Source organism: Herpailurus yagouaroundi, unplaced genomic scaffold (assembly GCF_014898765.1).
Source record: "Herpailurus yagouaroundi ecotype Mexico unplaced genomic scaffold, PumYag 186, whole genome shotgun sequence".
Classification (NCBI taxonomy): domain Eukaryota; kingdom Metazoa; phylum Chordata; class Mammalia; order Carnivora; family Felidae; genus Herpailurus; species Herpailurus yagouaroundi.
The window spans coordinates 10,800,969-10,813,955 of NW_024412417.1; the positions used below are offsets into that span (position 1 = coordinate 10,800,969).

The 12,987-nt window shown below is 35.0% G+C and overlaps 1 protein-coding gene across 10 annotated transcripts in view; it reads left to right on the plus strand.

Annotated features, from left to right (window-relative positions):
* Window positions 1-12,987, plus strand: part of VPS13B (vacuolar protein sorting 13 homolog B) — a 795,663-nt gene that overhangs the window by 105,836 nt on the left and 676,840 nt on the right. For all 10 annotated transcript variants that reach the window (XR_005796430.1, XM_040494097.1, XM_040494098.1 and 7 more), the window contains 2 exons: window positions 5,810-6,001; window positions 10,367-10,536. Coding sequence is in view for 9 of the 10 variants with exons in the window: in XM_040494097.1 (XP_040350031.1) it covers window positions 5,810-6,001; window positions 10,367-10,536 (362 nt within the window). In the remaining variant the exon portion in view is untranslated. The remainder of the gene's footprint in view (window positions 1-5,809; window positions 6,002-10,366; window positions 10,537-12,987) is intronic.

A 12,987-nucleotide genomic window follows, 5' to 3' on the forward strand; every position in this document is an offset into this window, starting at 1 on the left:
AAAAAAAAAAAAAGAGGTTAGAGTGGGAGAGAGCCAAAGCATAAGAGACTGTTGAGAACTGAGAGCAAACTGAGGGTTGATGGGGGGTGGGAGGGAGGAGAGGGTGGGTGATGGGTATTGAGGAGGACACCTTTTGGGATGAGCACTGGGTGTTGTATGGAAACCAATTTGACAATAAATTTCATATATAAATAAAAAAAAATAAACTTCTTTCAGTTTAGAATTAAATATCCAATGCATACATGACATTTTTACTTCTTTATGTGTCTCACAAATACTTCAAAAGTGAATACGTTCAAATGGAATTATTAAAATCCCTATGACCACCTACTGCTTCTCTTTTAGTTTCAGTCTTGGAACATTGTTGTATCTTCTGCTACCTCAAGCCAGAAACCTAGGGGTCCTCATGACACACTCTTCCTTTCCTAGCATCCAGTTCATCAACACATTTTGTCAACATTCATCTACAAAAATCTATCTTCATTTACTTCTTGTAAACTCCACTGTTACCACTCTCATCCATTATGCTGTTTTCTTTGGATTTTAATCGCTTTTTTACTGGCTTCCTGCTTCTCACTGTTTCAGATTGATTTAATTCTGTGCATAAAACCTTCACTCACTGCCTTTGCATTGCTTTATTTAAAGATAAATTTATATTGTGTATCTGATTTTGATCTCGGAGGGTAGGATAGCCACTAAGGGAGATAGAAACAAGAAAGGATTTTTGCAGGAAAAAAGGGTTTTTTTCTTTTAATGTTTTATTTATTTTTGAGAGAGCACATGTTGGGAAGGAGCAGAGAGAGGGGGACAGAGGACCTGCAGCGGGCTCTGTGCAGACAAGTGCAAGCCCCACGTGGGGCTTGAACACAGGAACTGTGAGATCATGACCTGAGCCAAAGTCGGATGCCCAATCGACTGAGCCACCAGGTGCTTTGGTAAAGATGTGTTTTGAGTTACCTGTGGACATTGAGGCTAAGACGTTCAATAGCCAATTGTGTATAGGAAAGGGCAACTCAGAAGTCTGTGTTCTAAGAACTTTATAAATTGCTATAGTGTTGGATTTACCAAATGTAAAATGGTAGGTTTCTGCTGGCTTAGAATGGAGTCTTATGCATGTGTTGTGGATTAGGTATCTTGTTAGGTGGAGTATCAAGTAGCTGTCCTTCAAGGAAGGAAACTGAGCACTGAAAATTTTATTTGTACATTTACTGTGGAAACAGTTTATATTTGCTACAGTGCTTATATATGGTCTGTGTGAGAAACTGGTAGTTTTTTTAACTGTTAAACTTTTCATATTTTCCATTTCCATGAGTAGTATATACAATGTTATAAATATCTGAGTCCTTAACTTTTTAATTTATTTATTTTTGAGAGAGAGAGAAATCAGGGAAGGGTTAGAGAGGGAGACAGAGAGAGGTTTGCCTGGTTTAGCTCTGGAAGGCAGTGGTTTTTTATGAGAATGGCATGCTATTTATACCTAATTAAAACAAAAATTTTTTTAAATTAAAAAAAATTTTTTTTAATGTTTTTTTTTTTGAGAGAGACAGAGACAGAATGTGAGTGGGTTAGGGGCAGAGAGAGAGGGAGACACAGAATCCAAAGCAGGCTCCAGGCTCTGAGCTGTCAGCACAGAGCCCAACGCAGGGCTTGAACTCACTAGCCGTGAGATCATGACCTGAGCCGAAGTCAGACGCTCAACCGACTGAGCCACCCAGGCGCCCCGAACAAAAATTTTTTTAATGTTTATTTTTGAGAGAGAGAGAGAGAGTGCTAATGGGGGAGAGGCAGAGAGAGAGAGGGAGACAATCTGAAACAGGCTCTGTGCTGATAGCGCAGAGCCCAATGTGGGGCTCAAACTCATGAACCGTGAGATCATGACTTGAGCCAAAATCAAGAGTTGGTCACTTAACTGCCTGAGCCACTCGGGCGTCCCTTAGTCCTTAACTTTTTAAAAACAAACTATTAGGTCATAACATACAAACATACATTTATGTACAGAATAGCAAAGAATTATAAAGGAAACCCCTGTGTATTCCCCACACCAAGCCAGGAAGTAGGACAGTGTCTGTATCCAATATGCATTCTGTGTGTTCTTTTTTTTTTTTTTTTTTTAAATCACATTCTCCTCCCTGCCTCAGCAGAGGAAACTGCTGTTGTGAGATTTGTGGTAATTACTTCTTGTTTTTGGTCTCCTACTACACATCTGCTTTCTCAGTTATGCAAACAGGGATGTTTTTTGATAAAATTTCACTGTTAATTTGTGAATGTCGCATGTACTTGAAAAATGTATTCATTTATTCAAATAATTTGTTTATTCCTTGCCTGCTTTTAGGTAACTGTGTTTATGTTTGTTTCTCATTGTGGTTTTATATTCATTTATAATACAGTGGTGGTGATGATGGTGATAATAATAGTAATGAATATTTATTAAATGGTTTTAAATGGAAGGTGCTATTTTGAGTGTTTCACATGTATTAACTTATTTAGTCCTCATAATAACCCTAAAGGTAGATAACCTTATCTTCATTTTACAAGTGATGAAAACAGCCAGTCCTAGATAAGTTAAGTAACTTGGTCAAGATTATACACCTATTCTGTGGGATTTGAACCCAGCCAGACTGTACAGCCTGCATTCATAACTACTGTGTTCAGATTTTCTTTTTTCTTTGATTACTTGAAGCAAGAAATTTGTAGAGTGAACCTAAGAAAAGTATTTTGAATTCTCACAAGAGGTTAATATTAAACAGTTTAAAGAAATATTTTATCTAAAATGCTTGGTTTGGTGTCAGTTGACATTTATTTGTTTGTATAGTCCAAATTATCAAAAAAGTACCCTAAATTTAATCTAAGTATCTAAATACATATTAAACCAATAATTTCACAACGTTTGTAGTGAATTCTGAAATTTTGAAGCTAGGTTTGATTGGTGTGTTTAAATTCATGACAGTATTCTAATTAATGCAAGAAACTAGTATGCAGTACCAAAAAACTTACATTTATTTTTGTTGTGATAAATGATGTAGCAGTTAGTACTTTACCCACATTATGAAATGGCATATAAACAAAAATTCAGTTAATAAGTTTCCTGTGCTACTGCTTGATACTGATAAGCATCTTCTGACAGTTTTTTGTTATGCTGCCTGAAAGCACTCAGTGTTTTGTAAACTAAATTGAAATATTTCTTCATATAACTGTTTGAATATTTGTTACTATGACTAGTGCCTTTCTAGTTTTTTTTTTTTTAACTTAGGAAGTTATTGCACATGTTTTTATGGACCTAAAATAAAAGATAGATGAAAACGTAACCTACAAAAGGAAAATTTTAGAGAACTATAAAATTGAAATACTTCCGTTACTGGATTGAGGGAAAGGATGAGAGAGAGGCATCATGGTTCATTGCCTATTTGAATCTGGGTGTCTTGGGACAGTGTTGGTATTAATTGAAAGGAATGCTGGAATAGAAGGATTCTTGATTCCTGCATTATTTTGGGTAGGGATTAATTTTCTAGCTCATAGAGTAGAGCTAAAACAGACTCTTTTTTCCTTAAAGAAGAAAAAGACTCCTAAGGTAGAAGTTACAAGCAAACTTAAATGAGAAGCAGTGAGTGAAGAAAGTAGGTGAATCTCTAGTGAAAGAGGACAATATGTGTACATTGACAGTACAAATGCTTGGTGGAGTTGTTTTGATAGATTGCAGAATAGGAAGAAGAATGGTTTTCTATCAGTAGGTATAAAAGTAAATATAGGAAGATAGGGGCACTGTGGATGCTGTTGCTTCTAGCTGTCCCAGGGAGACTGGTAAATCCTTTCTTTTCATTGGGCTACGTGGATGTTGTGTTGACTCTTAATAAGAGTAGCCAAACATTCAGGGGGCTGGATTGACCCAAACGTATTGAGTGTGGGTTCAGTAAATACCTTGCTGAAAAGATTTAGCAAAAAGCCTGTTGCAGTTTTACATTTCAGACAAGCCACTGGCATCTAAATTTAAACTGCCTTGGAATCAAGTTGTATTACCTGGAAAAAAGATGCTTATGGGCTTCTATTACTTTAGAGACAATTTGATGACTAAAAAAAGGGTCTTCTGATAATATTAAGTTCATTTAGGAAGCCTGATAGCCCTTATGGAACTCAACGCCGAACATTTTCTGTGATTTTGTATATTGTGATTTATAACCAAAATTTTTTTTGTTGTCTTCAAGTTACCCTTCCTAACAGGTTTGCCTGGCTTAGCTCCAGAAGGCAGTGATTCTTTATGTGAATGGCATGTTATTTATTCCTAATTAAAAAAAAATTTTTAAATGTTTATTTTTGAGAGAAATGTTTAATATTTAACTTTGAGAGTGCTAATGGGGGAGGAGCAGAGAGAGAGACAGAATCTGAAACAGGCTCTGAGCTGTCAGCGCAAAGCCTGATGTGGGGCTTGAATCCATTAATGTGTGAGATCATGATCTTAGCTGAAGTTGGATGTTCAACTGATTGAGCCATCCTGGTGCCCTTCTACCTAATTTCTAATGTGACTCAGTATTATTTGTCTATATGCATTTATATTTTTATTATGTATATATATATATTATATGTGTATCATGTATAAGATTAACTTTGTATGTTTTATTTGATTTTAGTTAAGTCTGTGTGTGGTCCACCTTAATATATGAATAATTAATTTTTTCTTTTTTGTCTGTGGCACTGAGACTAAAGATTGAACTGAACTCCTTTGTTTAAAATTATAGAAATGTATTCTTGAAAAAGTCATTGGAAGGTGTAGATACATAACTTTTGTGTTTAATAGGGCCTTTCTAGATTCTAAAGGTATTAGTGCTGGGAAGCCTTACTTTCCTATTTTTGTTTGAATAAACTAAGAATGGCTTAAGAATTATAAATTACTGGGTGGCTGGTGGTTAAGCGTCTGGCTTTGGCTCAGGTCGTGATCTCACGGCTTGTGGGTTGGAGCCCTGCATCAGGGTCTGTGTCAGCATCACAGCTCAGAGCCTGGAGGCTCCTTTGGATTCTGTATCTCCTTCTCTCTTTGCCCGTCCCCCGCTTGTGCTCTTTCTCTCTCTCGCTCTCTCAGAAATAAACATTAAAAAAAATAAAAAAAGATTTATAAATTACCATATGTTGTCACTTATAACAGATGGTTTATGTATTAAAACTGAATCTCTAGTATAAGGAGTGTGCATGTTAAGGAGAAATACTTGTAGGTAGAGCCAAGATTTTTCTTAGAAGATAGCCTCTGGTTCCTCCTCAATATATGGGGAGATAAGGGATTGAGGAACTTGGGTTCTGCACTATGAATCATGGCCATAATAATTTTATTCTGGAAAAAGTTTAAAGCAGGTAGTACCTCTAGTTCACTTCCATGGTCAACTATACAACTCTCACAGTACCTTGTGAACATGTAATTGTAAACAATCTATTTTTCAGTGAAAATTCCAAAAGAGTAAAATGCAACTTCCTCCGCTCATGTTTTCCAGTCAACGTAATAGTATTGTGTATAGAATTATTGGATATTAGCCAGTTCTATTTTAGAGAATAGTTTTCTAAGAATGATTGTTCGAGTTTTATAGCACTTCTTGTAATATTAAATAGATTACAGGGATAGTTTTTATCTGAATCAATTTTTTTTTGATGGTAATACTGTCCCATCAGTATGGAGAAAAATATATATGGTCAGTGTTCCATGTATTCAGCCAATGAAGAATTGGTTTTAAGGCATTAAGCTATAAGCTAAAAAGATAAGAAAAGAGTAATATTTAAATTGGTATATCTGATTGCTTAAAATATTGATGTAAGATTTGGCTTTTTATAGGTTCTGCAAATCAACAAGACTTTTCTTCAGGGAAAAGTGAAGATATGGGAGTAGTTCAGGAGAAGTCTACCAAAAGCCTTGTTATAGGTCCTTTAGACTTTCGTTTGGATAGCAGTGCAGTGCATCGAATTTTGAAAATGATTGTTTGTGCATTGGAACATGAATATGAACCGTACAGTGGACTAAAACCAGGTTGGTTTTTGGCTTAATTTTAAATCTCCTCGTAGTTGGTTTGAATGATTTTATAATCCAATTTGTTCTATTTTTGCTAAATTACACTTTTTAGGTAGTTTGCCTATTTGATTTTCATGGATTTAGTTAATTTAAAGAATATACATGTGTGTAGAAGTTATGGGAGAGGTCAAGATTTGGAAATTGTATAAGTACTTTATTTGCCAGTATTTGTCAGTATTTCATTGCCACACCTTTTTGGTACTCTTTCCAGTATATATTCCTGAAATATAATTTTCTTCCCTTAATTGCATTCTAAGGAACAGACATGAAGATGGACTCAAAATGTACAAATTTAGCATTTAAGGAGACTGAGGTCTTACTGGTAAAAAAGAATTTGCTGTACACCTAATTTCTTCTACATGGCATGAAGGTATCATAGTTTCCTAAAATACAGCACTCGAGAGTAGGACATAATAGCATAGTAAAGGACCTTTGTGGGGTTAGACTATGGTTTGAATTCTGACTCCTTCTTACCTTAGGGAATTTAAGGAACATTACTGGTTTTTCCATTTCTCTGTCTTTCTAATGAGTTTAATTATTGTGACAGAGATGGTTAAATTGTCTCCCCAATATCCATTATCCTCTTATTTTATGGTAAAAGAAGTTTCTGTGATAGAAATTTTTATGATAAAAATAAAGATGATATATCCATATATCCCAAGTATAGTCCTATGCCTCAAGGTTCTGGCTACCAGGATAGGAGCAGAAGTTTATGTGAGTTTTTGGGCCATGACTTTAAAAGGAAAAGTGCAAGCCTGCCTTTTTTCCTTTACCCCTTCCTTCTGGCTGGAAAAAATTAAAATGGCAGGAGCTGGAGCTGCTAGCTTAGACCCTGAGATGAAAGCTGCATTCTGGGATGACAGAACAAGGTGGGATCAACCTAGGTCTTTGGTAGCATGGTATCACTATGTCAACTCTTGGTCCCTTAGCCTCAGATTGTTGTGTTAAAGAAATAAACTTTTGCTGTTGTTCGAACTTCTTTATTTGACTTTTGTCATTGCAATTTACTGTTATTCTTAATGTTACACTAATAGGACCAACTTTTAAAGTTTAGTGCATGTAATAGCATATAACACAGTGCCTAGTGCATAGTTAAGTGCTTGACATGTTTATGCATTCATTTCTTGCACCTTGCTTGAATGCCTACTCCATTACAGGCACTCTTAGAAGTGTTAGGATAGTATGTATAGAATGGCTGAAATAAAAAACAGTGATAGTACTGGGAGATGTCAGGGAGAATGTGAAGAAACTGGATCACTCATTCATCCCTGATGGGAATTTATAATATAGAACCACTTCTAAAAACAGTTTGGCAGTTTCTTTTAAAAACTAAACATGCAGCTACCGTATAACCTAGCAGCTGTACTCTTGGGCATTTATCCCAGAGAAATGAAAACTTAGGTTTGCTTAAAAATTAGTACATAATTTGTTTTTCTCATGTAAAAGTCCAAGCTGGTAGGTGCTCTAGTGGATTAGGGTAACTGATCCAGGAGGTTGTCTTAGACCCAGAATTCCTTCTGTCTTGTTTTTCTACCATTCTCTGAGACACGTCTCCTCTATATGGTAAGTGTTGGCCCACCATTACAATATTGAATTTGAATCAACAGGAAAGGGGGAACAAGAGAAAATGGTAGGTATGTAGTTTCATTTCATAATATGGCTCTGTCACCCATTGACCAAAACTTAGTAATATGTCCCTATAAGCTAACGGCAGGGGAGGCTGGAAAATATAGTTTCTGGGAGTTTCAATACTAAAGTTCAGAGGGTTTTGTTGCTAAAAGAAAGGTTGTAATTAGTAGTTTCTTCTACAGTGGAATTATGCCCTACACACATACACACACACACGTATATATAACAAGAATTTTTATCTGAAGCCGTTTATCATCTCAAAAACATGATTGTGTGTGTGTGTGTGTGTGTGTGTATGCACAAATTGAAATTGTTTCACACTTTTGGATATTTCTGTCAAAACACGAAAACCTCTCTTACTATTGGTATAAATGTATAGAAATGAAAAAAAACGGAAAGAGAATAGTAAGCGAATAGTAAGAAAGAGTTTTATTTCTTTGTAAAAAAAAAAAAGAGTAGTTTAAATGGTGCTTGTCTTGTCATAGAATTTAGAGTATAGAGTAATCATCTTTCCTGTATTTTAGCAAATTGTTACACTTCCAAGTTTGGATTAGATTCCTGTACACTTTCAATGTTGTGAACACCTCTGAGAGTTCGTTTAATGGGAAGTGTTTTGTTTGGGGTATCTTCTGGGACATCTTCAGATACCTTCATTCTTTTTATCACAACCACTTTCTTCATCAACATCAGTTTTTCTTCACTAAGTTCCCCTAGCTACATAGCAAGAGTCTTTCCAATGATAATGCTGTTGATATTCCCACAGTCACCTGTTTCTTCCCTAACTCCTTGTATGTTACCAGTATGTTTCTTTGCTGCACTTTCATCTTTGATTGGCAGTTCTGTTTAAATTATACATTTTTGCAAAATGTCACATAGGTTTATCACTGGTAAACAAGGAGGCAATACAACTACATGCTTTGCTGTCTATACATAGTTAAATAACAGGTATGAGATACCAGTAACCAAACCTGACAGACTTTGAAAGAAGTGACATGATTGATCACTGATCATGATGCACATTTTTTCTTTATGTTATGATTTATGGAAAGAAGAACTAGTAGTAAGTCTTGTACTTTAAGTAGTTGTTATACTGTGGTAACTGATACTTGAACTAATTTTTGGGGGGGGAACTGGCATTTTTAACTAAAACAAGATAACAAATTCATTCATACATATCAGAACTGTGCAAAGTAAGAGTTACTTGATATGAGTGCATATGTATTTAATCTTAAGTACTTAATTCTCCATTTTTAAACTATTGTGTAGGGGTATAGTTCTGTGAATTTTGCAGACTTAACCACATTTGTGTAACTGTTCAAGAAATGGTGATTTAGCAGCACTTCAGAAGTCCCCTTTGTGCTCTCCTCTGGTTACTCCTCTGACCCCAAGGGAAACCATTCTCCTTACTTCTAACATGGATTTAGTTATTTTGCTTATTTTATAATTCATGTAAATGGAATCACACAGTATGTATCTTTTGTCACTGGCTTGAGCTTAAATTATGAGATTCATTTCATTGTTACATAGTACCCCTTTATATGAATATACTATAACTTAATTATCCATTATGTTGGTGAGTAGTTCCTAGTTTTTGGTTATTATGATAGTGATGCCACAAACATTCTAGTACATGCCTTTTGGTAAATGTGTACTTTTGGGCATGGAAGAGTGGAATCACTTAGGTAAAAGGATTGCATATGTTCACTTTTAGAAGATAATTCCAAACTGTTTTCCCAAGTGGTTAAACCACTTTATGCTCTTATCAGCGGTTTGAAGAGTTTTAATTGCTCTTGATTGGAGGCTGGCAAACTATGACTTACTGCCTCTTTTTGTGCAACAGATGAGCTGATAATGGATTTTGTGTTTTAAATGGTTGGAAAAAAAAGAATTACACTTTATGACGCATGAACTCTATGTGAAATTTAATATTCAGTTTCTGTAGGTAAAGTTTTATTAAGACATAATCATGCTCATTCAGTTCTGTATTGTCTGTGGCTGCTTTTGTGCTATGGTGGCAGAGTTGAGTAGTTGTGACACACTATATGGCCCACAAACATAAAATATTTGCTATGTGGCTATGTAAAAAGTTTGCTGCATGCTTGCCAGCACTTAGTAGTAGTCTTTTTCATTTTAACCATTCTAATGGGTCTGCAATGCTATTACATTTGCATTTATCTGATAATTGATGATATTATCTAGCTTTTGGTAGAATTTTTGTCCATTTGGATATATTATCTTTTGCTTGTTCAGATGCTTTTTTCACCTATTTTTCTATTGAATTGTTCATTAATGATTTTTATGTGGTTTTGCGTTAAACAGTTTTTAGTATGCTCTGAGTCCATCTATCTATCTACAGCAAATATCTTCTCCCTGTTTGTGACTTGCTTTTGCATTATCTTAATGGTGTTTTAACGAACAGAAGCTGTTATTCTTTTAACAAAAGAGATTAAAAATTTCTTTAAAATATTAAAAATATCTTAAAATAAAATATGTAAATTTTTATATAGTAAAGACATAAATTTATATTCTATAGTAATGTAACTTGTATTTGTTAAAGTTAATATTATTTTTCAACTGTTTCATTGTTGAAAAGAAAAATACAATTTGACCTTAAAATTTGGGAACCAGTTAATTAATCATTTAAAAAAATTATTTAAAACAATTTTTTATTATATTTGTATTATTTCATTTTAGATATTAAGGATGAAAATGAAACCACACTGAATCCTGAAGAAGTGGCATCTTTGGAGGAATATATTCCTACCCGACATACAAGTATTACTCTCCTCAAATGTACCTGTACTATTTTCATGGCTGAATTCAACTTGTTGGATCATTTGTTGCCTGTCATTATGGGAGAAAAGGTATATTTTGGAGTTTACTACTTTTTTCCTCATATATGCATATTTGTAGGTCCTATGCTATTGTAAGGAAGGTGATTGAGTAAACGAATATGTGCTTATATACTTATCCATGGTGATGTTAAAGCAATGTAACTATGATTGTTAATTCTTAGAAAGTTGTGTGTGTGTATGTGTATATGCATGTGTATATGCATATTTTTAAATCTCAAGCTAAGGCTGTATAAAGAAATGTTGAAGAGCATGGGTCTAGAGGTCAGTCCACATACAAACTATGACACCTTGCTTTTATTTCTAAACTTATTTCTGAAAAACAACAACAACAAAAAACATTTTTCAGGTGGGCTGACAGATTCAGTTAGCTAGTAAAGAAGCAACAAGCCTAGGTAGATTCAAATGGTTTATTACTTACATATAGACAGCAAAAACAAATCATTAATGGTGTCAGCTTGCCGTGTCCCTTTCAGGATGACCTTGAAACCAGAGGGCCAAAATGACATGCAGCACAGCACACATGGTAGGGTAACCTGTTGTCAAGAGTTCAATTCCACACTTCATCTAAGCAGTTGTGTAGCTACAGCTGTACCCTGAGAGGGGTAAGTGGAAACTCTGTGTCTCACCTGAATGAGGGATGCTACTAGCAGTCTCCCTCAAGAGAAGAAGGTGAGAAGTGGTTTTTTAGAAGATCTTTGGAAGACTGGACCAGTTGATTGGGTGTCCCAACTGTGGCTCAGGTCATGATCTCACAGTCCGTGGGCTCGAGCCTCGCATCGGGCTATGCTAACAGCTCAGAGCCTGGAGCCTGCTTCAGATTCTGTGTCTGTCTTTCTCTGCCCCTCCCCTGCTCATGGTCTGTCTCTCTCAAAATTGAATAAACATTAGAAAAAATAAAAAAATTCTTTGCAAGACCACCTATCTTCTCATGGTCTGAGAGTCATGGGATGTTCTACCAAGGCTTAGGTCTGCTGTGGTTGCATCTTGCCTTTGTGTGGTCTACATAGATTTGTGGAAGATTGTCAGGGTGGCACAGAGGTATTCCCTTAACAGTATCTAGCTCTTAGAATTATTTTTAATAATAAATGAGATAATGCACATGAATGATTTTGCACATATTAAGAACACAATAGTAATTACTGTTGTTGTTGTCAATGAGGACTTCCTGGATGATTAATATTTGTTTTAGGCCATACACAATGTATTGCTTTCTGCATTTGCCATATACATAATAAGCTGTTATTTGTTATTTTTATTCTTTTGGCTATATTTCTTTTGATATCTACATAATGATAATGATAGAAGGAAAAAGTATCCTAACTTGGAGAAGAATTTGTGGAAGTATGACAGGAAGTCAGTTGCCTATTATACAGTAGTTTCATTTTGTGTATCTGTGCCCTGTCATCCGCTGGCAGTTGTATTGCTGGGTAAAGAGACTGTCTGGGGAAAATGTCAATGGAGAAAAAGTATATTAATATTAGACATGAACTTCAAAACAACTATGGTTAATGAGTTCAAGAAAGAGACAAAAAGGTAGAAGGTTTCAGAAGAGACCTCGATCCATGAAAAAAGAACCAAAACATTCTGGAACTGAAAACTATAGCACAAGTTAGAATAATGGGATGGAAAAAGATGTATCATTTAAATGCAAATCCAAGGAAAAACAGTATGGCTAATCTGATACTGGAAAATTGTAGAGCTTAAGACCAAGAAACCTTTTTAGAAATGGTTATTTCATAATAAGTGTTAACGTCAAGAATAGAACAACATAGATAATTCTTATAGATGGTATGTTGAATGAAAGCAGGCAGTAATAAGTATGTACTGTATGATTCCATAAAGTTCAAGAATAGGTAAAACTAATCTGTGGTGATTGTAATGAGAGTGAGTATTGGCTACCTCTGGTGGTGATCCAGTATGTTGCCTGGGAAGGGATATAGGAGAGCGTTCTAGAATGCTTGAAATGGGTGGTGGTTACAGATGTAAAATTTTGTTGAGCTCTTCACTTAATGTTTGTATGCTTTACCATAGGTTATACCTCAGTAATCCAAAATAAAATCACTTGAAAAAGTAATTTCTTAATAAGTGTCATTTAAAAATTACTAATAGAAAAGCATGTTCAACCATGTTCACTCAACATGGTTACTCAACAGTGTTTGTGAGTAATGGCACTGTTGGCTTTTTGGAGTTGATAAGTATTGCATTAGCATTTACCATCTTTAGCCAATGCCTGCTAAATCCTAGTATTGCTCCCCAATTATTGTGACAATGAAAGACAGGCTTACTACTTACAAATTAGTAATAATTTTACAATAAATACACATTTTTTGAAATCTAGGACATACTTAAAAATATGTAGAAGATGTTTATATTTGGTTATGGTAAAAGAGTCCCACAGAAAGTCATCATTTTGTAGATTGATTTGATAACATTGCAAAAAATGCTAGTCTGAGACTTATA